A 25,664-nucleotide genomic window follows, 5' to 3' on the forward strand; every position below is an offset into this window, starting at 1 on the left:
GAGTACGTCGTATGTACATACAGGCCGGATATTAGACAACTCTACAGATAACAGGGAGGTAAGTTAGAGCAAGGCACAGAGAGGGGCGTTTTTACGGAGTAGTAAGAACGAGGATCCCCTGTAAGCCGTCATGCGTGATTTGCAGGAGCTAGTTCTGATTCCGCCTAGCTGGGTGGATGATCCTTTATCTGTCGGCCACACAATTCCTGGGTTCATCCCTATTGTCCCCGTTTCAGGCGGGCCTGCGCGGCGACGCGGCCAAGGAACTCTGCTCAGGAGTAAAGACAGCACTATGAGGTATTTTGCAAAATTATCCGAGGCGACTCTTGAATCTTCCTGCAGTGTGGATAGATGCTGCAAACAAAAACAAGCGGCTCCCTCGAAAAAAAGGGCGAAAATCGTCGGGGAAGAGAAGGGGGGGGGTCCAATCGGGGAGCCATCATCAGGTATCGCCGACCCAGCCTCCGTCAACTACATAGCTGCCACCCGTGATTGCGCTGGCATCGTCTGAGGCGAGGAACAGCATCAACCTCGCCACCTCGACGGGCATCAGGACCCGCTTGAGCGCCTGCGCAGCCAAGCACTGGGCCCTGTACTCGTCGGTCAGCACCGTGTCGATCTGCCTCTGCGTGGCAATGGCGCCGGGCATGATGCTATTGACCCGGACGCCGCGTTGGCCAAACTCCCTGGCATGCGTGCGGGTGAGACCCACGACGGCGGCCTTGGCCGTGGTGTAGATGGGCAGGCCCGTCGCGGGAATCCGCCAAGTGATGGAGCCCATGTTGATGATGGAGCCTGCGCCCCGGCTCTGCATTGACGGTGCAATCGCCTGAGTCAGGAAGACTTGGTGCCTCAGGTTGACGTTGATGTCGGCCTCGAACGACTCGGGCGTCACTTGAGACGTTGGTACCCGCGACTCGGACCCGGCCGCCCCGGCGTTGTTGATGAGCACGTCGACGCGTCCAAATAGCTCCAGCGTGCTTTGGGCGCACTGCCTGAGCTGGTCGATGTTGGTTACGTCGCAGTACATAAAGGTCGGCTGCGTGGCGCCGTCGACGCGGGTCATCTTGTCGCACAGCTGTCCGGCCGGGCCGGCGGCGTAGTCGAGGAAGACGACGCTGGAGCCCTGTCTGCAGAAGAGCTCCACGGCTGAGGCGCCGATGCCCTCGGCGCCACCCGAGATCAAGACTGTCTTGCCACGGAGGCTTGGGTAGATGGCCGACTGATCCATGCCGGCCACGGGTAGACTCTGCCCGGGCCCTGTTTCTAGCTGCTGGTCAGGGGACATGGACCCTGTCATTCGTCCAGGGCCTTGATATGGTAAAAATAGAGGATGCCTTGAGTCTCAAGGTTGACGCTGCTCGTCTTCCCGTACACGTATCAGGAGATCGGCATTTAGTCACAAGAAAAACAGACAGCGAGGAGCAGGCCAAAAGGCGTAGATCCCAACCATCTTCCAAGGAACCGGGCCCATTCCAAGATCGATGCCCCCGCTCCCCCTCAATCCCGATTATCCGTGCCGGTGCAAAGAAACCTGGTACGCCGAACACGCAGCCATTCATCCGTCGCATGTGACGTGCCGCGCCCACTGACTAAAAGAGGGGGGAGAGCAGGTGACGGAGGGACAACTAGTTGACAACCAGTCGTAAGCAGTCAGTGAGAGTGAAAGAATGAAGGAGCCAAAGTCGGAAAATTCAGGGAGCTGCTTGCTCGTGCAGGGTGTTTCCTGGTGGCTGCCCAGCAACCGTCTGCCAGCCGAAAGGCCATTCATTGATGCCTCAGGCCGCCCCGCTCCGCTGCAACATCACAGGCGTCTCCACGATGGCCTCGAGGATTGTATTAGCTGCAGCACTGGTTCTCCACCAGTGCAAAGACGACCATTTCTCGGCACAACTAGCTTTAGTGTGTCCTCGTAGAAGTTTAGCTACTGATGCAGTGCCGTCTAAGTTCCTCAATCAAAATAATGCCCTGCCCACGTAGCGCTGGACATAGAACAGTCCCCTGACTCCCCTCCTGTAATTGTCTTCTTGCACAGCAACACCAGCTCCCCTGGCTGGAAGCTGGCCGTGGCTCTCAGTTCATGGCGAGCCTCTCAGGCCATTGCCTTTAAAGTAGCCTCTCCCTACTGGATCTCCTGGTCTTCCGACAACATCGCTATTCGAAGAATCACCAGATCTACATGCTGCGCTCCTAATGGGCATACACAAGATCACGTCGAAAGTGCGGCCATCTTGAACAGTCACGTCCAATAACCCTAACACTATCTGCAATGGTGCAAGCGGTTCCATGCTACGGAGTATAGAGAATCTAGGTAGGTAGGCGAGTATTCCACACATCTCAGCAATCGGTTGCTCATGGATCTCACGGTGGAAGGCATATGTTGCACCTAATCCCTACCTCTGGCTCTAGCACGCTTCACCACAGTCCAAGAGATGTGGTTCGTCACCTCGACCAGCAAGTCATAGCCATGGAGTAAAACTCTCACGGAGAACTGCTTGTCTTACGTCTAAATAACCGAGGGCGAGAGAGGGGGCTAGGGAAAGAGAGAAAGCTTGTACAGAGCCATGATGCTGAGTACGTGGACAAGCCGACCTCCCCAATGTAGTCGATGATGCTATTCACGACGCTGGCCAGTTGGAGAGCGACAGAAGTGCAACCCAGTCTAATACTAGCCTGTTCTTCGGCTCCGAGCGGATGAGCTTCCTGTGGCCGTGATGGCTGGGAACATTGACGGTCAAGCTGACAGCCAGGCTCCAGCAGCCATCCGTAAAAGATGGGAAAGGTGCCGGCGTCGGGGGGCCGCGTACGTTAAACTCCCCCGCTTGCATCTTCTCTTGAATGACTCTTCGGCTTTCAAATCTAGAGACCAAGGTCGTGCGAGACTTGAGCTCTTTCAAACCTGTGCAAGGAAGCGAGCCGGGGTTGCATAAAAGGCTACATGCGACCTGCTGCAAATGGCCGGGAAAGCATTGTTCAAGGGCCGGAAATCTTACTTTCCTCGGTATCGCATTTTTTGCTGTCTACGGCACGCCATTTCACCACCTTGGGGCATTGTTCTAAATGACAGTCGCGTACGGCAGGTCGCGGAGGCCGTCTTTCCGCCGATCGGGCGCCGGCCAAGGCGGAGGTGGTGATCCAGAGCACTCGGCACTTACCCTGAACCACGTGCACACGCCGTGATTGACGATTCCGTCCACGCCTTGTTCAATCTTGCCCCTCCTTATTGTCTCCCATTCTCTCCCAAGACGACTTGGCCACTCAGCTCGCCTTCGTCCCTGTGGCCTAGACACCCAATACCGCGGTATTCAGTCTGCGAACCGTCGCTCGCGCACGCCATGCCCCGCTCCGACGAGGCCGAGGCCTTTTTCCACGCCGTCTACGCGGCCGTGCAGGAGATTCCCTACGGAAAGGTGTCGTCTTACGGACACATTGCCATGCTCGTCGGTACCCGTAAGCCCCCTTCCTCGGACAGGGGATTCACAAACAAACAGGGGAAGAAGGAGAGAGAATCTAACACCGAGTCAAAGCCCGGCGCCCTCGTCAGGTCGGCCTCTGCATGAAGCATCTCCCCTCGGACCCGGCCGTCCGCTTCAACAGCCAAAACGTACCTTGGCAGCGCGTCATCAACTCCAAGGGCATCATCTCCCCGAGGTCCCAACCGTCGGGCGCTCAGAACCAGGCCGCCGCCCTGCGCGAAGAGGGCGTCGACGTCGCCACGAGTGCCCTGGGAGAGCTCATCGTCGACCTAGCCCGCCACGGCTGGTTCCCCAGGCTTTTGCCGTCCGAAGCCCAAGATGACCAAGACGAGCAAGGTCCTGACGAGAATTAAACGCAATCTACGACCAAACAAGTGTCGTCTCGACACATGTACGGATACAAAATGCCACAATGACTGGAACGCGAATGCCCGCTGCACGCTCTCAACTCATACTTCATACACTATATACAGCCTACACACGCCTCGCCCTACCGTCTCGCGCACAGCTCCATCACGACGCAGCCGGGCCCGACCAACAAGCCTCGCCATTCAAGTCGAGGCCAAGCAATCTTCCGCCCCATCAGGCTCGCCAGTCGCTGGCGCTTTGTGCCGTCCGCAGGGTCTCACGACACTCGTTCCACGCCAAATAACAAAACGCACGCACGCACCCAAGACTGCCCTTTCAAGTCTGCTAAGAAGCAAATAGAGTTCCGGTTCCTGTCAAGCAGTCCTCTCCAGGTGGCCCGGCCTTGTCGCGGAGGGTGCATATAAAGTGGTATTGTCCAGTTTGAGGGAGAAAAGGCTCAAGTAATGAAACCATCATCCCGCGGATCCTTGACGCCCAGACGCCCAGACTCCCAGCGGGCGCTTTGAATATCAACTTCGTCAGGGCTTTGGTTTACAGACCTCGACCCGAATTCGAAACATGCTTTCGGCCGTGGCAACATGCAGGCAACCACCCCCCTTCCACCGAACGTCCCAAGCAACAGGGCACAAACAAGCCATTCAAACACCCAAGGCCGTCTTCGAATGCGAGGCGCCATTGCGCCGTGAACCTCGCGTCGCACCCTCCAGCCCAGCTGACGTACATCGCGAGTTGGTTCCCCGAGGGCTCCGCCATGTCTTCTAGATGCCGCTCATCCTCCCCCTCTAGAAGCAGTTGAGACTGCCTTTCTTCTTCTTCCCCTTGTTGATGGCATTCATTCTTTCCTCCAGCTGCTTGCGCGCTGCCTCCGCCGCCTGTCGCTTCTTGCGCTCCTCTTCCACCGCGTGCAAGCTCCAGCGGTTGTCCTGCGGCGCCTCCATGGGTCGCTCCTTCAACTCCTTGACTTCGCCCTCGAGCTCGTGAGCGCGCTTCTTCCAGGCGTCGCAGTCGGCCTTGGATCTTTTCGACTGTCTCTCCAAGTCCGTCAGGGCTTCTTCCAACGTCTGCGTCAGCTGCCGTTCTGCGTAGAGATGCTTCTCGATCGTCCGAATGCGCGCCTCTTGATCTTCGGTGATTTGAGCAATGCTGATGCCCTCCTTGCTGGGAGTCCGACCCGATGTCGGCGACGTGGGGACGCCGCTGGTCGGGGAACCGCTCCTGGCGGCGCTGGGCAGCGGTGGTAGAGGGATGGCTGGCGGCGGCGAGGGCAGAGCGGCGTGAGACGCGCTCTTGCGGATTGTCGAGTTGGAGTTTGATCGGTTGACGTCTCCAGACCCAATGGCCTCGTGGTACTTTGCCTGTACATGGGTGTCAGCTTTATTCGCACCACCTCTCGTGGTCTTGGAGAAAGCTGGGTTCACGGGGCCTTCGACTCACCTGGAGAGAATTGTACTCGTCTCGGACAGAGTCCAATTCCGCCTGAAGTTTTGCACGCGCTGCCGTCACCTCCTCTAGCTGCACGTTGCGTTCCGTCTGAAGTGTGCTCAGGCGATTGTTGGTGATTTGCACCTCATCGAAGTTGTTTTGCAGCTGTTCCTCGAGCTCCTCGACCAGGCGGCTGTTCTTCTTATTCTTGAACTCAAGGTCGGACATTCTACCCTTGACAGCAGACAACTGATCTGCAATGGACGAGGCTGCGCCAGAGTCCTCTTCGGCAAGCATGTCGCTCAGAACCGTCTTGGCCGTCTCGAGGTCGCGCACAGTACTCTCGTTGGCATGCGTCAGTCGTGCCACTCGCTCTTGAACCTCGCCGGCTTTGCGCTGCTCGTCAGCGTCGGCCTTATGGGCTGCAACAAGAAGCTCGATCTGGTCCGTCAACGTGTCGACACTGACTCCAAGTCCCAGAGCGACAGCAACCTTTGTGGCGATTTGCATGAGCTCCTCCCTGGCCCCGGAGAGTTCAGACTCCAGTTTATGGACAGATTCGGCGTGCTCCGACATGAGGACTTCCACTTGCTCCTCGTACCCCTTTTGCTCGCGAGACTGGAGCTCGGCCAGTTCCTTGGCGTGGCCGGACTTGAGCTGCTCCAAGGCCTCGTGGTGAGCTCTTGTCGCTTCGCCATGGGAGGCAACTTTGGCTTCGAGTTCAGCCACTAGCTCCCGATACCGGGAAGCCTCCTTGGCGGCTTCACTGTGAGCCTTCGTCATCTCCTCCACCTCGCCCCGGGCAGTTGCGTGGGAGCTTTCGAGCTCGGTAACCTTGGTTGCATTGCTGCTCATGACGGCCTTGTACTCGTCGATTTCGGTGCGCAGGAAGTTGACCAGGTTGCGATGTTTCTGTTCGGCTTCCTTCGCCGCCTCGCTGCCGTCCACGCTGGCCCTGGCCTGCGAATCGACGAGATTGGCGTTCAACGTCACAACCTGCGCCTCGAGCTGTTGTACGGTATGGCGGAGTTCCATCTCCGTCGCCTGCATCAAGTTGAGAATCGTCCTGTGCTTGTTCTCCCAGCCTGTCAGTTCGGACTGAAGCTTGCCAATCTTGCCCTCGTATTTCAGCCCGGATTCCTCGTCAGCTCGAGCAGACGCCTTGTCTCTTTTCTTGCTTGTCGAAGCTTCCTCCAAAGAACCGCGCAGCTTCTCCAGCTCCGCGGCAAGCTCCTTTTCTCGAGCGGCATGTGCTTCCCGCATCTCGTGCAGCTGCATTTCGTTCTTCTCTAGCTTCTCTCGCAGAGTTGCAACAATGGACATGTCCATTGGGGTGGCTTTCAGGCTGGAGCGCTCACGTGTGAGCCCCGAAATGATGGTCATCTTAGTCTCCATCTCCTTCTTAGCCGACGCGACGTTTGCCTCGAGCTCCTGGATTCGTTCGCTGCGCGAGTGAAGCTCGTGAATCGCGGCGTTGAGATTCAGCTCAAAGTTTTGCATGACTTCGGGCTGACCCTCGAAGTTTTCCGTCGCAATGTTGCGCAGAGACGCAAAGGATCGGTGAGCGCGGTCGATGATCATGACGTTTTGGCTCGACTTGCGGCGGATGACGGGCGTCGACTGCCTCGGCGAAGTTGCCTCAACGGCCCTGGCCTTGGATACCTCCGTCTTGAGCTCTTCGACCATGTCCAGGGTCTCGTTGTGCTGCGACTCGAGCTGAGCGTACTTGGTCGCCAGCTCCTTCTCTGCCGCCTCCTTCTCCCCAGCCAATGACCGCAGCCGTTGAAGCTCTGCCTTGAGCGCGTCGTCTTGTGGCTGCTGCGTCAAATCTTCGGTTGATACCGCAGGCTTGGCCGTGGCCGTGTCGTCCTCCGACGTCGCATCCGTATCGGCTGAGGCGGAGGACTCTACGGCCGAGGACAGTTCCGAAGACAGGGACCGCGAGGCCGAGGATCGGGGTCCATCCGGCCCGCTAAGAGATTTTTGAGGGGAGGCCAGTGACCCGGCCTGGACATGCGCTTCGGAGCCGGCCGAAAGGACCGAATCTCGAACGCGGGGAGGGTGGCGAGCCTCGTCCGCGGCGTCCTGCTGAAGATCTGCAAGGCTCCGCATCGCCTCCTCGTACTTGGCATGCAGCTCATGAAGGTCATTCATGGTCGTCTCGTGCTCGACCCGAAGGCCGATGAGCTCCTGAGTAACGCTCTCCAGCTTGTCCGCGACCAACCTCGACTGGGCGGGGCTCTGCGCGGCATCGTCGCCATCGACTTGGCCGCCAGGGGCGGCTCTGTCGTTGGCCAGACTATCCCCGTCGGTGGCCTCCCCAATGGTCAAGCTGGACTTGGCCTCGGCGCCATCGCCTCCGCGTTCATCGTCCTCGGGAATCGGGCTACCCACTTGACCCTGGTGGCTGCCGTGCGACTGATCTTGCAGGGGGGGGTCGACCTGTCGAGTAGCGAGCGAGAAACCGTCTGTGCTGCCTAGCTTTGGCTTTCCTGCGCCGTCGACATGGTCAAGCTCATGAAGAAGCGCATCGAGCTTCCCCAGGCTTCGTTGGCGCTCAATCACTTGCTCCAGTCGATCGATTTCGCGTTGCATGAGCTCTGCATCCTGGTCTGCCTCGGCCAAGCGCTCCTCCAGGGTGGAAATGTAGTCCTCACATGAGGCCTCGCTTTCGCGTACTCGGGCAATCTCTTTCCGGAGCTCCATGATGATTGTCGCGTTCTTCTCCTCCCCACTGGTGTGCCCGTCCAGCTTGGCCTCGAGGTCGTGAAGGTAGTTTTCGGTGCTTGCCTCGCGGTCCATGAGTTTCTGCAGGCGAGACTGGAGCTGATTGTTGATGGTCTCGACATAGGCGCATTTTGTCTCCTTCTCGAGTAGACTCGTCTCCGTGTTTGAAAGCGTGGCACGCGTGTTGGACAGGGATTGCTCCAGAGACTGAATCGTCTTTTCGTACTCCAGAACAACCTGCTCCACGGCTTGAGCAAAGTAATTGGAGCGGTTGAGACGGTCCGTGGCACTGTCGCCGTGGAAATCTCCAGATTTGCCGCCAGTCTCTTCCGACTCGTGTTCCCTGGCCTTAGCCATTTCCGTGATGAGCATGGCGTGGCGCTGGCTCAGGGCATTATAGTTTTCTTGCACGTCAAGGAGTTGGTTCTGCAGCTCGACCTCGCGCTCATTCTGTCGGTCCGATCGGTCGTTCGTGGCTCCAGATACGCGGCGAGGACTGCTGCCGCCGCCAACAGAGGCGCTTCGTATTTGTTCGCGGAGAAAGGAGACCTCGGCTCGCAGTCGATCGATGACGGCCTGCTTGTCGCCTTCTTCTACTTGCTGGATGCGTGGCTTGGACTGGATTGCGCGGGCCCGTTGCGCATACTGGACCGTGTTGAGCGTCTCGCTCAAGTGAAACTCGGCGGGGGTGACACAGGCAATCATGTAGGTGATGGCGTTGCCTCCGAGAGAATCCTGGAGAAGTCGGGTGAGCTTGGAGTCACGATACGAGACATGCGACCCAGGCTGCCGTGACGAAAGCTGGCTGATGACCTTGCCCAACGAGGCCAGGCCGGCGTTGATGGATATTCCCTCCTTGGCACGCTCGCCCTGGGCACCGGTGTTTTTGAGCCGCTCGCTGCCCGCCAGGTCGACAAAGTGCAGCTTGCTGTCCGTGGTCACAGACACGTCCTGGCCCGTCATTGTTTCCCAGGGCACCGAGAAGCGCTTCTCGGCGCTGTTTGACGTATGAAGCTGGCTCCTGCGCTGGACCAGGTTGAGGGAGAAGACGGCGTGGGAGCGAGATGACTTGGCGTTGATCGCGGTGGCGTCAGTCTGCCGGATGGTGGAACCGAAATTGAGGGCGTTCATCAAGTCGTCTACCGAGTCGATGTCGACCTGGTGCAGGCCGGTGAGGATAATGTTTCCCTTGGCGTCCTCACGTATCGCGACATTACCACGCTCGTAAGCCACCGAGGTATCGGGAACGAGGAGGTCGCGCAGCTGCTCGTTATAGATTTCGACGTAGGTAGCCTTTAAGGACCAATTGCGGTCGCCCAGCATATTCTGATGGCCGTATCCACGTGGCGCGCGGAGCTGAGACATGGAAACTGATGCTCTGTTAGGGTTTGTTCCGCTGCGAGACATGTTGAGCTTGTCGAAGAGGGCAGCGGCGGCTCGAGGGATGACGCCTGCGAGTGTTAGCGCCCGAGCAAGGGAGCATGCCCCCGGAGGGGACAGGCAAAGGGGTGCATACCCATCATTTCGGCATCCTGCTGCTCGCTGGGCCCCGACGTGCCCATGGTATACGACTTGCCGGCGCCCGACTGGCCATAGGCGAGGAGAGAGACATTGTAGCCCTGGGTGAAGGCACTGACAGAGTCGGCGAGGTAGTCCCAGATACCATTCTGCATGACATCGGGGCTGAAAACGCGGTCGAAGACGAAGAGCTTTCGACCCTGGGGAGACTCGATGGACAGGCTCGTGTTGGACATGGTCTGGACCATGGAGCGTTGGAATCGCTGGGGGATCAGGTCGTAGCCGGGGTCGGAGGGGTTGAGGGGCGGGCGTATGCGGACAGCTGGACGGAGCAAGCAGTTAGTCGAGCGTTGAGGAGAGAGGGCAAATGGTGGCGCGTACCAACTTTGACAGCGGTGCGACTGTCGTCGTCTGAAGCGCGACTGCCGCTGCCGGGCTTGCTGCTGATGCTCATCCTGCTGGGACACCTGGGCGGAGGTCTGGCGATGGCGCTCAGGGGCCGTTGAGGCAGGTGTATTGGGGAGGCCGGCGGCGAGTGAGCCATGGCCGAAAGATGAGGCGGCCAAGGCCAAGGCGGGTGAGGTTGTCGAGGCGAAGGGGGTTGGGACGCCCAAATTGCGAGCCGCCTCGGAGGCCGGGAAAGCCTGATGGCACGACGGAGATTATGCTGGCGAGATTGGGTAGCAGGCGAGTAGGCGATGGGGGCTTGGGGATGCTGCGTCGTGCCGCTACGGTGGCGCCTGGGTTTGGTCAAAAATGTCTCGCGCACTTGCCCGGCGGGAGAAAAGAATCTTTGTTCCAAGGGCGACAAGGGTGAGCGAGGCTGGAGATGAGCAGGCGAGTAATCAAACAAGAGGCGCCTAGCCCAGGGTCCCGGTCACCGTCTGGCAAGCCTGCGCCTGCGGCCAACAAGGACAAGTCGGCGCGGCCACCAAATGAAGAGGCCTAGGCAATGGAATCCTCATGGAAGAAGATGGCCAAGAAGAAGAAAAAGGAATGGGGGTGTGCGTGGACGAAAGATAATGGGCGGCGAGGGGGACGTAGGGAAAGGGGGAGGAAATGAAGGCGGGCACGGATTGGACTCTGATGGTTCCTGTCGTGGCGTGTAGTCATCAAAGGTCTAGCAGGGCTTTCCAGTGCACCCCAGCGGCTACTTAGGTGGGCATGGTGGGCAAGGAGCTCCCACAGCGGCCTACTAATACTGGCTGCCAGCTATCCGTACAGCAGCCCCCTTTGCCCCTCTCCCGAAAGCAACGAAGAAAAAAGCAACGAAGGGAGAAAGCTGCAAACAAAAAAGGAAGAGGAAAGGGAAAAAAGAAAGGCAGACGCCCGTAAGTGCCCGCAGCTGAAGGGGCGAGCGAGGACGGAGAAGAGCGGGCGCTGGCAAGCAAGTCACAGAGGAGCAGAATAAGAAAGAGAGACGGTTGACCCATCCAACACCGAAGATGCAGATTAAGACACCAAGACACCTCGCCCAAGATGTATTACACGCATGTTTTGAATGAATGCAAGCGACCGGCTCCCCTACACCCTCACTTGGCAGAATGAAGACGCACTCGCGCCGGGACTGGCGAGCCGGGTCAGCGCCATGGTGATGGAGCGCTAGGGCCTCGTCAGGCTAAATCCACGTCCCGCGCGGGAAGCCAGGTGGCCCTGCTGTCACCAAGTTTTGAGGAGGGTGGGTATCATTCATCATCACTCGGGAGTGGTGGTGCAGATGCATGCACCGACCTTGATCAATCAACATGCAAAAGGGGCAACTGCCAACTCTTTCCTGCATGTCCAATGCCTGTCAAGCGTGTGTGCAGTCTGTTGCCCAGGAAATTGTCGTCATCTGCTTCTTTGGCCTCTGGATATAGGGTACAGTGCCCTGTCAACTGTTCAGCTTGTGCCCGCTGCTTGGCCCATTGCTTACCTACCTTAGGCCTTAGGTATGTACTTAGGTAGGTAGGTACTGTACCAACTAAGTTAGTGGTAAAAGGACTCACCAGGGTGGGTATGTCAATGTGTACAGTATGCACCAGGTAGGTAAACAACAGCACCCTTGCCGTAATGCGTTCGTGGCGCGCTGATGAGCAAGCAGCATCTGCCAATCAACAGGACAAGCCTGCGAGGTGTTCATGGCCGTGGCGTTGGCTTGGACCCCCCCCCGGGAGTGGGAGCCAGCTGAGCTGTGCCTCTCACAGTGTGTCTCGCCAGCCAATGACGACACGCTGCCTGCCTTCTGTACATACTGGTACTGCGTACCGTTACGTCCGCTCGGTACGGAGCCCGAGCCAAGTTGCTCTGGGCATCGCGTGGCAGCCACCTGTCTCACCGGAAAGAAGCGTGGGGAAGACGGGCCTCGCAAGCCACTCCAGCAAAGGAGCCGGATTGCCCGTTGACGGATCCTTAGAGCACGAGGGCAGGGAACCCCTGGCCTACGAGTGCGATACACTCCGGTAAGAAGAGACCTTTCAAGAAGCAAAATCTGAATCAAAAGCTGCTGGCACTCCCTGCTGACTGTGCATGCCTGGTGGGCTAGAACTGTAGTAACCTTGTCCTTCATCCTCGCCCTGTGACCTGCGATACGTCGCGGTAGCCATCCCATGTGCCGCCCTCTGGCCGCCCCTCCCTGCGTCGATCTAACGCGGCCGTCTCAAGTGGTCGAAATGCTTGCCACCCATGTCACCCCTAGTCCAGGCCACCTCCGCCCAGCAGACTGCAAAGTGGCTTCATCTTCATCTTGTCACGCACACACAAACCTCTCTGCCCCCGGTCGCCTTCCACGAAGTGGTGGGCATCAGTCTTTCCGGCGCGTCCACTTGCTACTTCGGCATAGACAATGCAAACCTTGTTTGTCTCCAGAATCAAGGTGCATGGTGCAGTTCCGGGTTCCTCGAGCCGCTAGCTTAGGTAAGCCAGCGATTCCTGGTTCCCGGAACTCGCCCCCAAGCGAGTGCCCCATCTCACGTGATTCCTGCATTCGCTCGTCCGACACCAAGTATTCGTAGACGCGCCTCGTCTGAAGCTCGCGTCGTCACCACCGACCGAAGTGACTTGCCGACGACCCCATCAGCACAACACAGCCTGCTCGCAAGGGGCAGCTCCGTCACCGAGTTCCCATGTCGCTCAATGTCATCGACCTTGTCTCCTCCAGCCCGTCTCCTCTCTCGCACCACCTCAAGCGTGCAGCCGAGGCAAGCAACTCGAGCCATCATGCAGAGCCAACGGCCCAGGCACTTCTCAGCGCCGACTCCGACCTGCTCTCTCTTTCCGACCAAGACTTTGACGAACTTCTCTTCGACTTGGGCGAGTCCTGCAGAAAACGACGGAGAACGAGCCCCGCGTCGCGGCCCGTGACTGTGGCCCCGAGTCTCGCATCTCGACCACCGCTGGTGCTTAGTCGCAATGCCCCGCTTCGCCCAAGGGCCCCTGACCCCATTGAGGTCTCCAGCTCGATGGAGCTGGCGTCGCCCAAGGACCGACCGCACGCTGCTTCCGAGGACATGGTTGCTGCGCCCTCCAGAGTCGCAGCAGCGTACGTTGACTCCGACCCTTTTGCCAGCTCGCCCGATCCGGCCCGTCACAAAAACAGTCGCATGGGACCGCCTGTCCGACGCGCCGTGTCTCTCGACCCCTTCGTCGGCTCCAGCTCCCCGATGGGCGTCATCAGCTTGTCACCCAGGCGTTTCCCAGCCCGGAAACAGGTCTCGTCCATCGCCGACTCGTCTCCCGCCGCGCAGTGTCTGTCCGAACTCGACCATGACCAGCGTCATCGTGCGGCATCAACGTCCTCCCGACTTGCGAGAAGAAGCAAACAGCCTGATGTAATCAGCATCGACTCAAGCTCATCAGACGGTACCAACGACAGCGACTTCCCCGACATCCGTGACATGGACATCCCCCGCCACCCCTTCAGGCCCCGCTCCCCTCTCCGCCGATCTCGAAGCGACATTACTAGCGCAGCCATTCGCTCGAACCGCGATCCCTCCCGGCTCGACGGTAAGCACACTGCCGACCAGAAACAGAAGCGCGCGACCGAAAGCGCGGCCGGAAAGGAGCGAAAGCGTTACGAGCGGGAGCAAGCCAAGGAAGCCAGGGCTAGAGAAAAGGAACACGCTGCTGCGTTGGCCGAAGCAAACAAGCTCCGCACGGATAAGAAGGTGTCCACCCCCGAAATGATTGTCAATCTTGCCTCAAGCCTTGGCTTTGAGCACACGGAGCAAGTGCAGACACTCCTCTCGGAGCTGGGGGTCGACCACGTGACGTGGGAGAGTCCGGTCCACGGCATCGTCAAGTGGCGACGAAAAGTCACATGTCACTTCGACCTCGACTTGGGTCGCTGGGAACCCATTCCCCCGCACATCCAAGAGGAAAAGCATGTCCTGGCGATTTTCACCGCCGAGGAATTTGTCGGCTCAGTCTTAAACAATGAATTAGAGGCCCATGCTCGCAAGGTCAGGGAGCACTTTTCCGGTCATCAAGTCATCTATATCCTACAGGGCATCACACCGTGGATGCGCAAGAACCGCAAAGTTCGCAACCGCCAATTCGCCTCTGGCGTTCGCGTAAATCAAGCGCCCAAACCGATCCAAGGCCGTCAACGGCGACGCGATGCGACCGAGTACATCCCGGAGGACCAGGTTGAGGACGCCATGCTTCGTCTGCAGATGGGGCATGGTGTTTTTATCCATCATACCGCGACCTCAATAGAGACGGCTAAGTGGGTGGTTACGTTCACGCAGTACATCTCGACAATACCATACAGGAAGCAAAAGGACCACGCAACGTCATCGGTTGGCTTCTGCATGGAAAGCGGGCAGGTCAGGACAGGCGATGGGCCCAAGGATACATATGTCAGAATGCTCCAAGAGATTGTGAGGATCACGGCCCCGATCGCCTACGGTGTGGCCAACGAGTTTGCCAGCTTGAGCCAGCTGGTGCGGGGTCTAGAGAACGGCGGTCCCGAGAGGCTCGAAAGTGTCAAAAAGAGCGCAAACAAGGACGGTCAGCTTTCGGACCGTGTCATCGGGCAGGCCGTCAGCCGCAGGTTGTACAAGGTCTTCACCGGATGTGATGAACTGAGCACAGATATTTGACGATAAAGGCGTCTGTCCGGTGATGGTAGGGGTGAATGACGGCATGGTTGAACCGAACTATTGGAGAACGAACTCAACAAGAATTGATATCTGTGACAAATTGTGGTGTCAAGTTGATCACTGGGTGCCACGCAAGTTAGCATCCACGTTTTGAACAGAGTACAAAACAGTTGATAAGGGACAACGGGGAGATGTCAGATAGCGGTTGAACATTATTTCCACATGATAGTTCGGAACAGGTCTGTGAAAAGTGTTTTCTCATCACATTGAGATGTAGAGCTAGAAGCAGAGGGTCCAGACTCACCATGTCTGTCGAAAGCCCCGATGGCCATTCAGCTGCCATTGGTTCGAGGCTTCGGCTCCGAAGAAAAAAAGCGTTCAATCGTTCGCTGGCTATCGTCAAAGGGTGCACTACCGATGCCGCCGCGCGTCTTCTTCAGGTTGTCGAGGTGCGACACGCAGTTGACGCGCTCGATGCGCAGGTGCCACAAGGTAAGACGCACGTCACAATGCGACGAGGCAGACCCAGAGGGTGCTGACGGCCTCTTGGACATGTAGACCTCGAGATAGCCTGTATTTGACCAGGAGAGGAACTCAGAGTTAGGGCTGTCCGCGGCCAAGCCGTTGCGCTCGGGCCCCGGTGGGAAGGCCGTGTTGGTAGAGAGATTTTCACACAGAAGCGATGCGAGGGCACGGAGAAGGATGCCGTGAGCCACGACTGCGCACTTTGTGTCGGTCTTGGTCCCGGCCTCGTCGTGTAACAGCGGCAACATGTGCTCGTCCCAAAAGCGACATACGCGCTCCCTTACGCACTGCGCCGTCTCGGCGTCAGGACAATTGGGTTTCCCGTGCCGAAAACTGACGCCTTCCAAGCTCCCAAAATCCTTTTCTCGTAGCTCCGGGACAAGGGTGACGGTCAGGCCGGTAGCCCCGTGCACCTGGTTCTGTGCATCGCAAACAGCCCCTGCCGTCTTGGCCGCCCGCTGAAGCGGAGACGACAAGATGTGCGTGATAGCACAGGATTGCGCGAGGCTAGAGGCCAGACGACGGGTCTGGAGAGCTCCATGGGCTGTCAGGCCAGAGTCGCGAGAGCCGGCGTAGACGCCGGCGGCGTTGTCCACGCTCTCGCCGTGGCGAATGAGAAAGAGACGCATTGTGCGTGTCAGATAGGTAAGGAAGGATAGGGACAATGGGCAAAGGTGTTTCACGGAGGACGCGGTGGTGGCAGAGCAGCCACCGTCGCTGCGCGCATCCTGAATCGGGCAGAGGACAAAGAAGGAAATTCTTGTGCTTGGAGCAAAAAGTCTGCCGAAATTGCCCTTGGCTTTGTAGCTGCTTGGTGAGCTGCCTAAATGCATATTGCATAAGGCGGTGCAAGGACTGACCGAGGTGTAGCTCCGGTACTCGGCCCGTAACTACAGTACCTCGGTCCGTGTCCGCCGAAGGATAACGCCCGGGTTCTTATGCGCCGCGAATGATGGCCAACTTTGTCGTCGCCCTGTCCCCTGTCTACGCTTGCTCAGTCGCTCTCGGGGAATTCTTTCTAGATGGTGTCATTCCTGGGCTTCCACAAGGAAGCTCTCACTTACTGTCACCTGCTTTGAGGGTCCTGGCGTCCCGGCGCTCTGTTCAATGCCCTTCGAGAAATTCAGAATAATCCCACGTTGGGCAGCCAGCATGAGGTGATTTCATCTCCAAGTACTGATGGCGCTCGTGTCGTTGTCTACTATAGATGGCCCAACGATGCACGCATGTTGGTAGGCAAACCCGTTGCAATAAAGACTTCCAGAGCTCTACTACAAACTCAGACAGTTTGCAGCAGATTGCCTCTCCTCTTACTACGACTACTGGCCAAGCTCCCCACAAGGCCATTCCCGTCGCCGAAATAACAACCTTAATTTCATGTACACTTATCGACCGTTCGTGCTGAACATTGATGACCTCACCGGGAAGGTCCTCCAAAGTTACTAAACGTGAATAATTGGGCATTTGACGGTAACATATCGCCAGCCTCATGACGAACATCGATGGGAGGATTAGGCATATGCTCCGGGCGCCATCACCTCGGCGTCATGTTTGGACCCACACTCACCAGCAGTTGGACGCCCCAAAGCGTCCTATCGTATCGGCCGGTGGGAACGTAAGGGGCAACTAGTGATTGTGGCTCATGTGGTGGCAGGACTCGCTTCACTTTCCCCGGGAGCCATTTGTGGTGCTGTATCTGGGCTTGCGTAATGCACTCCACACGCAAGCCAAGATTGAGGCGCGAACGCCTCGGTTCTTCGGTATAATTCCAAGCCGGACTCCAGGCGCGTACTAGTAATGCGGGCCACGCGAGATGGCCACTAGTCCAATAAGTGCAGATGCACGTCGGCCGCCGATATTATGCCGTGTAGCTTCTCCCCCTCTCGACAGGTGCCAAGTCGTCTTCGCGGTTGACGTGTAATGAATTGCTTCAAAGTGTGATTACTCTACTAGCTGGTCGTTGCTCACACCAAAGAGCATCGGCGCGGTCAAGACAAGTCAAAGGCTCAAGGATCAGCGTACCAAAGTCCTGCCCGTCATGAGAGCCGAAAAGAAAGGAAACCAGGAAGCTTCTAGGTGTGTTTCTATTTGGATCCTGTTACGGACACGAGTAAGGGAATACCGTGCATGCGTCTGATTACGTATGTGCATTCAATCCAACTTCTACTTAGGGTGTTGCTCGCGCCCGCCGGCGCGGAGGCGCAGCCAAGGGTGCGAACAGGCACGATAGGGGGGTTCAAACGATGTATGTATGTATGACTTGTCTGTCTTGTTGCTAGCTAGGGGAAAGGGCTTTTGGGCGCCCCTTGTGTCTTTGCCTTTATAGCTACCCTTTCCCTAATTGGTTGTAAGCCCCTGGGCTCTATAGCTAGCTAGGACTGCTAATAGGGGCCTAGGCCCTTATTAGCCTCGCCATGGCCCTAGAGGCTGCATGCGAGTAATGAAAAAAAAAATTAAAAAAATTAGGTGCCCAAGAGGCCACGGTGACTTACACACTTAGGGGGCCGGGGCCCCTCGCACTAATATGGGTCTGCTGTGATCTCTTACGATTCCACTCGGAGCCCGCTTGGAGTGCTTGACAGTTGACACGTGACTGGGCCTCGAGCGTAGACTGTGTAGACCGCGGCCCTATTCTTACGGTCATCCCAACTTGCTGAGAAATACAGCGACTAATTCGTGCCTGAACCCAGCTCGAGCGATTCGAGTATCATATGCGTACCTACTACCTAGGCGATGCAGCACTGCACTCGAGAGGGCGTACTTTGTGCGTTGGCGTCCATCCCCTTTCAATGTTCTCAGTCTACGCCCTGCGTCAAACAATGGCAAGCGCTTCTGATCTGCTCGCATAAGTCTTTGACAAGGCAGTCTGTTGATGGAGTTTCCATAATGAGGGCCTAGGAACAGCCGTGGTATTCTCATACATGCTCTTGTTCCTTTTTTGGTACTGCATAGTCGTTCACTCATTTGTTTCAGCCCTCTTGACAGATACGACGAGTAAAAGGCCCTGGTGGTTTTGGCATGAGCCTCACACATCGGCATCCTGGCGTGGTGTTGGTATCTGATCTCCAGTTTACGTCTGGCTGACTGACTGCTACCTGTCCATGTAATCTCATGATGGGATGAATGAGAGCACCCGAGGCCGAGACTGACACATGCACAGACAAGGAGTGGGCGCAGAGCACACAGGCCGGCCCCGGTGGGATAAGCCCGCCTTTACGGTGCACACCGAGCTCGGGAGTAAGGGGTCGCAGGCCGGGTTGAACATCTGCCGGCTTATTAAGGTTGATTTCAGGCCACGGTTCATGCAGACCAAATGGATACACACTTGGCAAGGTGTCGTCATGCGCAGCATCGGGTGCCCACTGCTTACACGGCGCTCATCCCGTGTTGCCCATGTCGCATAGGAACTGCGCCTAACATATAAGCCGTGACCAGCTCCTCTCTTGGACACATCACCAGAGTCATCACTCAACCGTCATTCACTCATCCATCCACTCTCTCACCCCATCTCCCTCACTCACTCATTCACACATTCATTTCTAACAATATTGCCTGACCTTTCCGCCGTCATGTTGACCACTAAGGTGTTGCTGCTGGCGCTCATGTCGGCTACGTCCGGATCAGCTGCGGCTACTCAAGACCGCAGGGCGCCACAAGTCGAAGCTGGAGCGCCAATTGAATCGTCGACTAGTGCGTCAGAGCAAGAGACGGCAGGCGGAGACGTTGCGACATGCGGCGGCAGCAGCACTTACTCACAGAAAAAAGGCGACTTCAACATCACAGCTTTCCAACTGTACCCGGAGCAGGCCGATCACGATCCCAGGACATGCCGCACATACTTTAGGTTAGCCCCTCATCTCTACAGCCGACGACAGACATGGCTAACACATCTCGAAGCGTGTTGTACAACGCCTCGGTTGCAGTGTGGGACTCAAAAACACAGAGCCTTCTCGAACCCATCACCGTCGAAAACATGACTGGCAACAAGGCCCTCCACGCCAGTGGTGTTCAGGTCAACCCGCAAGACGACACGCTGGCCTTCATGCTCAACGCAGGTGCTGCCTTTGACACCCAGGGCCAAAACGTCACTGGCGATAACAATCTTGTTGTCTGGGACTTGAAAGCAAATAAAATGAAGTTCACAATTAACCTTTCGGACCATGCGGACAAGGACCACAGAGGTTTTCAAGATATGGAACATGATAAAGATGGAAACATCTTCGTCATGTCTACATTCGGGGGCAGTCTGTTCCGCGTCAACGCCAATGGTACAGCGGTTGAGAAGTGGTGGCTTAGCGACAAGAACTCTTCCACGGCCGGTCTTACTGGACTAGCCAGGCTCGGCGAAGACAGCCTTATTGCCGCCGACCAGAGTGAGGGGCAACTCTTTCGCTACAGCATGAACGAGGATGGCAAAGATAAGCGAACGCCGGTCGAGCTTAAGCCCACAGCAAACCTGACCTCGTCAATGGACGGCGTCTACTTCCCTCCCAAGCACAATCAAACGTGCCTCCTCGTGTCAGATAACGAGAAGGGAACGCTCGTTCTTCACTCAGATGACAAATGGAAAATCGCCCAGCTCCGCGGTATCATTCCTAACAAATTCAGCAGCCAGCAGGGATTCACTGTCGCCACGGTCCAGATCGTTCACCGGATATTTGCCGTTATTGAGTGGTTCCTGGATGGTGGCGAGGATGATCAGAACAACGCCCTTCCCGGAAACAGGACTGAGTTCCCCATGGTTGACATTACCGACGACGTTGACAAACTCTGTCAAGGCAAAAAGCCAGAGGCTTAACTTGTTTTTGGAGTACAGCTAGGAGTCTCACATACCAAAGACCATCTGCGTACAGAATATTGTCAAGAAAGCGTTTCATGCACAAGTGCAAATTTCACACAGGCGAAAATGACGTCCGCCCCGATACTGGGTGCGGTTTTGTGACCGGCTGCATCTCGATTGGTGGCCGTCCAGCGCGCCGGTTCCTGCGAGCGTGAAATCCAAGGAATCCGCGAACCTATTGGCTCCCCAGGACCACGATAGTTTTACTTAGGAGGGCGGCTCGGCTTCATATGGCACACTTTATACGCACTTATATATGACCTTGTCTTATTGCTCGGCATCTCATAGAATGCGTGAAATGCGCCGGATTGCACATGCGGCATACGTCCCTTTAGAGGCCCGAAGGCTGCAACGAGATATCTATCAGAGGTCTTGGCCACTTATAGGCAGTAGCCGACCTGTATATTTGATTGCCATCCAATCTAGCAACAGTAGAAATCCTTTGATCTTGACTACTCATATAGCTGTACTGTTAAGGAGAGTGGGCATAAGAGGCCACAGTCATGCCCAGTGGACCCAATAGTCATGCACAAGGAAGCCTGCCTAACCAACATAACTCCCCTAGCCCAAGGACATTATATAGGCCTGACTTAGGTATAGGAATATCTCAATGCCCTCTTTTAGCTAGCTATATATAGTTACTATACCTATATAAGCCCCTCCCTTATCCTAATAGATAGACGATAATATATATTACTAAATTTACCTTTCTATACCCCTATTTCTTTTACTATACTTTTAAGCCCTTGCTTAAGAGTTATAAGCCGGGCCTATATAGCTAGATTATCTTTTGCCCGCTAATATTACCTTTAAAGCTATTTATAAGCTATTAACGCTATTATAACGCTTAAATCGTAGTATTAAGGTAAGGAACCTAGCTATACTAAGGGGTACTACTAGAAATATACGAATTATACGAATTATATATCCTTTAAAGAAAGATATTACTTATTAAGCTAGAACCCTTAATTTTCCTAAGATAACGTTAAAGGAAGTAAGAGGGGATAATTATATTATAAGACTAAGGGAAAGCCTTAATTAGACCTTATAAATTAAGGGGATAAAATTATAAGCCTAGACTTATAAGATTTAGGAATATACTAACCTAAACGGTATAAAGTAGCTTAAATAGCCCTAATAGCTAGACTAAGAGTGATTTATTATTAATCTTAGAGGAAGACCTTCTTAATAAGAAGATAAAACTAAGGATATATTCTTTATAAGGCGAATAGGCTATAATAAATAGTACTAAGATATTAAGGACTCCTTTTATAACCTTAAGAGAAGGTTCTAGCTATAATTCGATCGCTATAAGGTCTAATAAAAAGCCCTAATTATACTTAAAGAATTAATTAAGAAAATAATTAGTAAAGGGCTTTAAGGGGCAACCTTAATATATAATAGCTTAAGAGAGAAAATTAAGGAATTAAAAAGGTAAGCCCTACCCTTAGGGGTAAAGGAGAAAAAGCTAATTTATAAGAGATATATAACCTCTATTAATAAAAGAGGCATATAAAACTAAAAAGCGTAGGTAGAATAGCTCGATTAAATTATTATAGATTTATAAGACCTTAAGGTTAATATACTTAATAATATAAAAATTAGATAGGATTTTCTTATAGCGGTAGATAAGTAAGACCTATATTAGTCTATAATAATAAGGGCTCTTAACCTTTATAATAAAATATATAGTAAAGATTAACTTCCTTTAAGGAACTTAGTCGCTAACTTTAAATAAGAATATACTTATAAAAAGAAGTTATAACTACTTATAAAAAGGGGAAGCGCTAGTAAAATCTCTAGGAAAATAGATACCTAAGCTAAATATATTAGCTATAAGTAGTATATTAATAGCTTAATAAACTAATAGAAAGATTACTACTTACTATAGGTAATATATAATAAGAAGCCCCTATTAAGCTAGAGATATAGTAATTTAGCTAAATAGAATATCGAAAAACGGCTAAAGGACTATTTAAACGAGAAAATAAAATACTTAGCCTAGACCCTTAATTTATACCTTAAAGGAAGAGAACTAATAGATACTATTATTAGTAATAATAAGCTAGGAAAGACTATTAATACGGTTACTTTATCTAAGGTAAATATAGCTACTAAGGGAACGCTATTACTTACTAATAAATTAATCTATAACTTAAGGGCTAATATTAACCTTTTTAATAACCTAGGATAGTTTTAAGAAGGAACCTTTAAGTAGGATTTTAATAATAAAGTCTAGGTTAAAGACTAAGCTTTTAAGGTATAAGGAATAAGAATAGTAGTTATCCCTATAATTAATAGTAAAAAGATAACTTTACTAGATACTTACTTTATCTTAGAAATACTAATAAGTATCTTCTTAGCTATAACGACCGGTATTATTCCTAAGGGATAAACCTATTAAGGGGTTTATATTAGTAGATATAATAGGGCGTGGTCTAAGCAATAATATATATATTACGTTAGTAATAAGTTAGAGGTTATAGACCGTCGACTATAACTAAGTAATTAGAATTAAAGATAGAATTATAATAAAGATCTATATTAAAAGCTAGAGAGCTATCTATTTAAAGGAGTAAAAGTAGGTAGCTATATATACCTATAGAGGCTATCCTTAGATTATAGTCCTAGCCGTAATCCCCTTTATAGCTTACTATAGCTTACTTATAAGCTATACTCTTAAGTAGTAACCTATCTATATAAGGCTTACTTAGCTTATATACGCTCTAGGTAAGCTAAGCTTAAGTAACTTCTTATCCTAACTATTATTCTAAGCTACATTATTATATAAACGTAGCTAGCTCTCTTATAGCCCGCTAACTAGCTATAATATAATATCTCCCTTCCTTTTAGTCTTATTTATAAGACCTACTACTACCTTAGCCGCTATATATAAATATACCCTTATCGCGTATATATATATTCCCCGTTCGTCCTTTCTATCCCTTAGGATATACTACTAATAGTATATCTAGTCGCGTATTAAAGGATCGTTCTTATAAGACCCTTAAGCGTATTTATTTAGCTAAGTCTATTAATCGTCTTAGTTTTAATATTATATTATATTCTTTTTATTTATCGCGCGGCTTCTACTATAAAATACTAGAGAAATCTTCTAAGTATACTAAATATATATAGTAGGGTCGTTCCTACGATACGTTAAGTATAGCGATTAGCTCCTATAGGTAACTTTATTATCCTACTTATTATTTATAGCTAATATGTTTCTTAGTATCCTAAATAAATCTAGAGTCCGATCGATTAAATAAAGAAGAAGAAATTACTAAGGAGCGAATATTAAAAGCTTAAGCTAACCTAAATAAAGCCTTAGCTCGTTTAGCGCGGCTTCGCTATTAAAAGCGCTAGCTAAAAACAAAGGGTACTAAGATAGTCCGTTAGGGCCTTTATTCCTTAGATAACCTTAACGAGGCTAAGCGCTAAGAATCTAAAGCGGTAGTCGATATTTAGTCTATAGGTAGATTTAATATAATTAATTAAAATGCTATTAGTTTATTAGGTAATTTTAAGATACCTAAGGTAGATTTTACTAGTAGAACTATTAAAGTAAAGAACTATAGTAAGTTAAGTACTTAAGTAGTTCTTAGGTATTTTCTTTTAGTTTATATCCCTTTTACTTAAAAAGGTATTCCTATTACTAACCTTATTTTCTTATATTTAGTATTTATTTAGCTTTATATTCTTAATTATTATTAAATTTAATTTTATCCTATAGTTTAGCGTTTTATAGTACTAGTTCTAATAATAAGATATAAAATATTATATATATCTATATTATTAATAGTAGCGAAAGTTTATAGTTAACTTTTAAAATAGCTTTCTTAACTTTAAACGGTCTAAGTTTCTTAAAATCTAATTTATTACTTAGTCGTTTTATTTTAATATTTCGTTATATAAGGTAGACTATATCTCCCTCTTAAAAGATTAGTCCCTATAATCTTTTCCGATTATAATAAGTAGATATTCGTTCTCTAATAAATTAAAGTTCTTATTATATTTCTTTATATAATTTTTATAGCTAATTTACTTATAGTATCGCTCGTTCTACTTATAGTCCTTATTAAGTAACCTTAAATACTTCTAGGTTATATCTATAATTAGTATATACTAGTAAGAGCTTAGTTATTTCTATAACTAAGCTATTATAAGCTAGTTACGCTATTAGTAGCTATTTAACTTAATCGTTTTATTCGTAGCTAATATAGTATTATAAATATTATTTAAGTATTTAGTTAAGTCGTTTTATTTATCCATTTATTTATAAGTAATAAGCTATACTAAGCTTATATTTCGTCCTTAATTATACTATAAGAGCTTACTAAAACTTAGCTATAAATATATTTCCTTTATTAAAGATAATCTTATTCGGTAGTTTATAACTACTAATAATAGTTCGTAGGAATATATATACTAGCTCTTCTATATTACTTACTTCTTTATATAGTAAGAAGTACCTATACTTTATTAGTCTATTAGTAATAACGAATATACTATTATACTTAACGTTAGTTATAGGTTCTTTTAATAGTAATTATCGCGAAGCGTGGCCTGATTTTATAGTTCTCGGAGATATCCCTTAGCACGAGGGACCTAGGAAGCTAAAAAACAGGTTTTAAGGAAGGAGCTAAAAGGAGGTGCAGAGAGGAGGGTAGGGGTAAGAGGGGAAGCAGAAGTAGCGATAGCTTCCTATAGAGGTAGCGAGAGATAAGACGGATATGCCGGCAACGGCTAGAAAGGAGGGGAAAAAACTAGTAAAAAGCTCGGTAGTCGAAAGGATATTAGTAGCTTCTTTAAGTAGGATCTTCTTTATTAATTAAGATGCTAGATAGGTATAAAGAGGGGCGTTAGATAGAGGAAAGAAGGATAATTAAGGAAATATAATAATTACTCCCTTGCCGTAATTGCTGCTCCCGTAAGAATTAAATCTCTCTACCTTGCCTATCCGACCCCTTACTTCTAATTTTACCTTTATATATTTTTATGCACTTCTCGTATCTCTCTACGCGAGAGTTATAAGCCCGGGAGGAATAGTATTCCTATACCTTCCGGCTACTATAAAAGGCACCCTTCTTATATCCCTCGTAGCTCCCTTTTACCCCTCTTACTAGAAAAGCCGATTTTTAACTAACTTTTCTGCCCCCTTTCTCCGTAACGATATCGAAAAACGACTCCTCTACTATCCCTATAGTCCGTAGGACGATTCTTATAGAGCCCTAAGATTAGGATAAGTAGGTAAAGGAGCTACGGGCTCGTATAGATAGAACTATCTATAATTTGGTCTTCTCTAATAAGCAGGACCCTCTCGAGCCCCCTCTTCGTCCTAGGGCAACGGACTTTATAGAGGGAGCTACCCTCTTCTCCGAGCTAACCTCTATATAATAGAGAGCTTTTTCTACTGCCTTAGGTAACTACGAGAGTTACCGTAAGGAATACCTTTACGAGATAAAGCTACTAACTGCTATACGCACGGCGATAACGGAATCCGTTAGTACCGTAAAGCTAATCTCTCTTCGAGAGGAAGAGACTCCTAGGCAGTAGCTTTTAAAGCTCGAGACCTTAATAGCTCCCTCGAGAGGTTATATAACTAACTATATTAGGAAGACCTATACGGCCTACCTAAGAGCTTTTTCTACTAGGAACCTACTAGCTTCTTCGTAGCTAGCTAAGTAGGAAGAAATCCTCGAGGAA

General features: G+C 51.7%; 6 protein-coding genes across 6 annotated transcripts; 3 read left to right on the top strand and 3 right to left on the bottom strand.

Moving 5' to 3' along the window:
* Positions 1–442: 442 nt before the first annotated feature.
* HRG_01574 (enoyl-(Acyl carrier protein) reductase domain-containing protein) lies at positions 443–1,231 on the bottom strand (the record flags this gene model as incomplete). The annotated part of the gene is made up of 1 exon (XM_044860045.1): positions 443–1,231. One exon carries the CDS (start codon positions 1,229–1,231, stop codon positions 443–445), a length of 789 nt encoding a protein of 262 aa, XP_044723678.1.
* Positions 1,232–3,335: 2,104 nt separating this feature from the next.
* On the top strand, positions 3,336–3,829 carry HRG_01575 (6-O-methylguanine DNA methyltransferase, DNA binding domain-containing protein; the record flags this gene model as incomplete). Its single annotated transcript, XM_044860046.1, has 2 exons — positions 3,336–3,450; positions 3,528–3,829. The coding sequence occupies 2 exons, from the start codon at positions 3,336–3,338 to the stop codon at positions 3,827–3,829; spliced, it is 417 nt and encodes a 138-aa protein (XP_044723679.1).
* A 798-nt stretch (positions 3,830–4,627) lies between these two features.
* Positions 4,628–10,056, bottom strand: HRG_01576 (kinesin motor domain-containing protein; the record flags this gene model as incomplete). The annotated part of the gene is made up of 9 exons (XM_044860047.1): positions 4,628–5,200; positions 5,280–6,565; positions 6,626–7,239; positions 7,285–8,729; positions 8,808–8,918; positions 8,973–9,287; positions 9,366–9,445; positions 9,511–9,834; positions 9,894–10,056. The coding sequence occupies 9 exons, from the start codon at positions 10,054–10,056 to the stop codon at positions 4,628–4,630; spliced, it is 4,911 nt and encodes a 1,636-aa protein (XP_044723680.1).
* Positions 10,057–12,616: 2,560 nt separating this feature from the next.
* Positions 12,617–14,593, top strand: HRG_01577 (ERCC4 domain-containing protein; the record flags this gene model as incomplete). Its single annotated transcript, XM_044860048.1, has 2 exons — positions 12,617–13,382; positions 13,461–14,593. 2 exons carry the CDS (start codon positions 12,617–12,619, stop codon positions 14,591–14,593), a joined length of 1,899 nt encoding a protein of 632 aa, XP_044723681.1.
* A 332-nt stretch (positions 14,594–14,925) lies between these two features.
* Positions 14,926–15,747, bottom strand: HRG_01578 (histidine phosphatase superfamily (branch 1) domain-containing protein; the record flags this gene model as incomplete). The annotated part of the gene is made up of 1 exon (XM_044860049.1): positions 14,926–15,747. The coding sequence occupies one exon, from the start codon at positions 15,745–15,747 to the stop codon at positions 14,926–14,928; it is 822 nt and encodes a 273-aa protein (XP_044723682.1).
* Positions 15,748–18,687: 2,940 nt separating this feature from the next.
* HRG_01579 (uncharacterized protein) lies at positions 18,688–19,916 on the top strand (the record flags this gene model as incomplete). Its single annotated transcript, XM_044860050.1, has 2 exons — positions 18,688–18,962; positions 19,016–19,916. The coding sequence occupies 2 exons, from the start codon at positions 18,688–18,690 to the stop codon at positions 19,914–19,916; spliced, it is 1,176 nt and encodes a 391-aa protein (XP_044723683.1).
* Between the last annotated feature and the right edge of the window lie 5,748 nt (positions 19,917–25,664).

This window comes from Hirsutella rhossiliensis (assembly GCF_020360975.1).
Source record: "Hirsutella rhossiliensis strain HR02 chromosome Unknown scaffold00002, whole genome shotgun sequence".
NCBI classification, from domain to species: Eukaryota; Fungi; Ascomycota; class Sordariomycetes; order Hypocreales; family Ophiocordycipitaceae; genus Hirsutella; species Hirsutella rhossiliensis.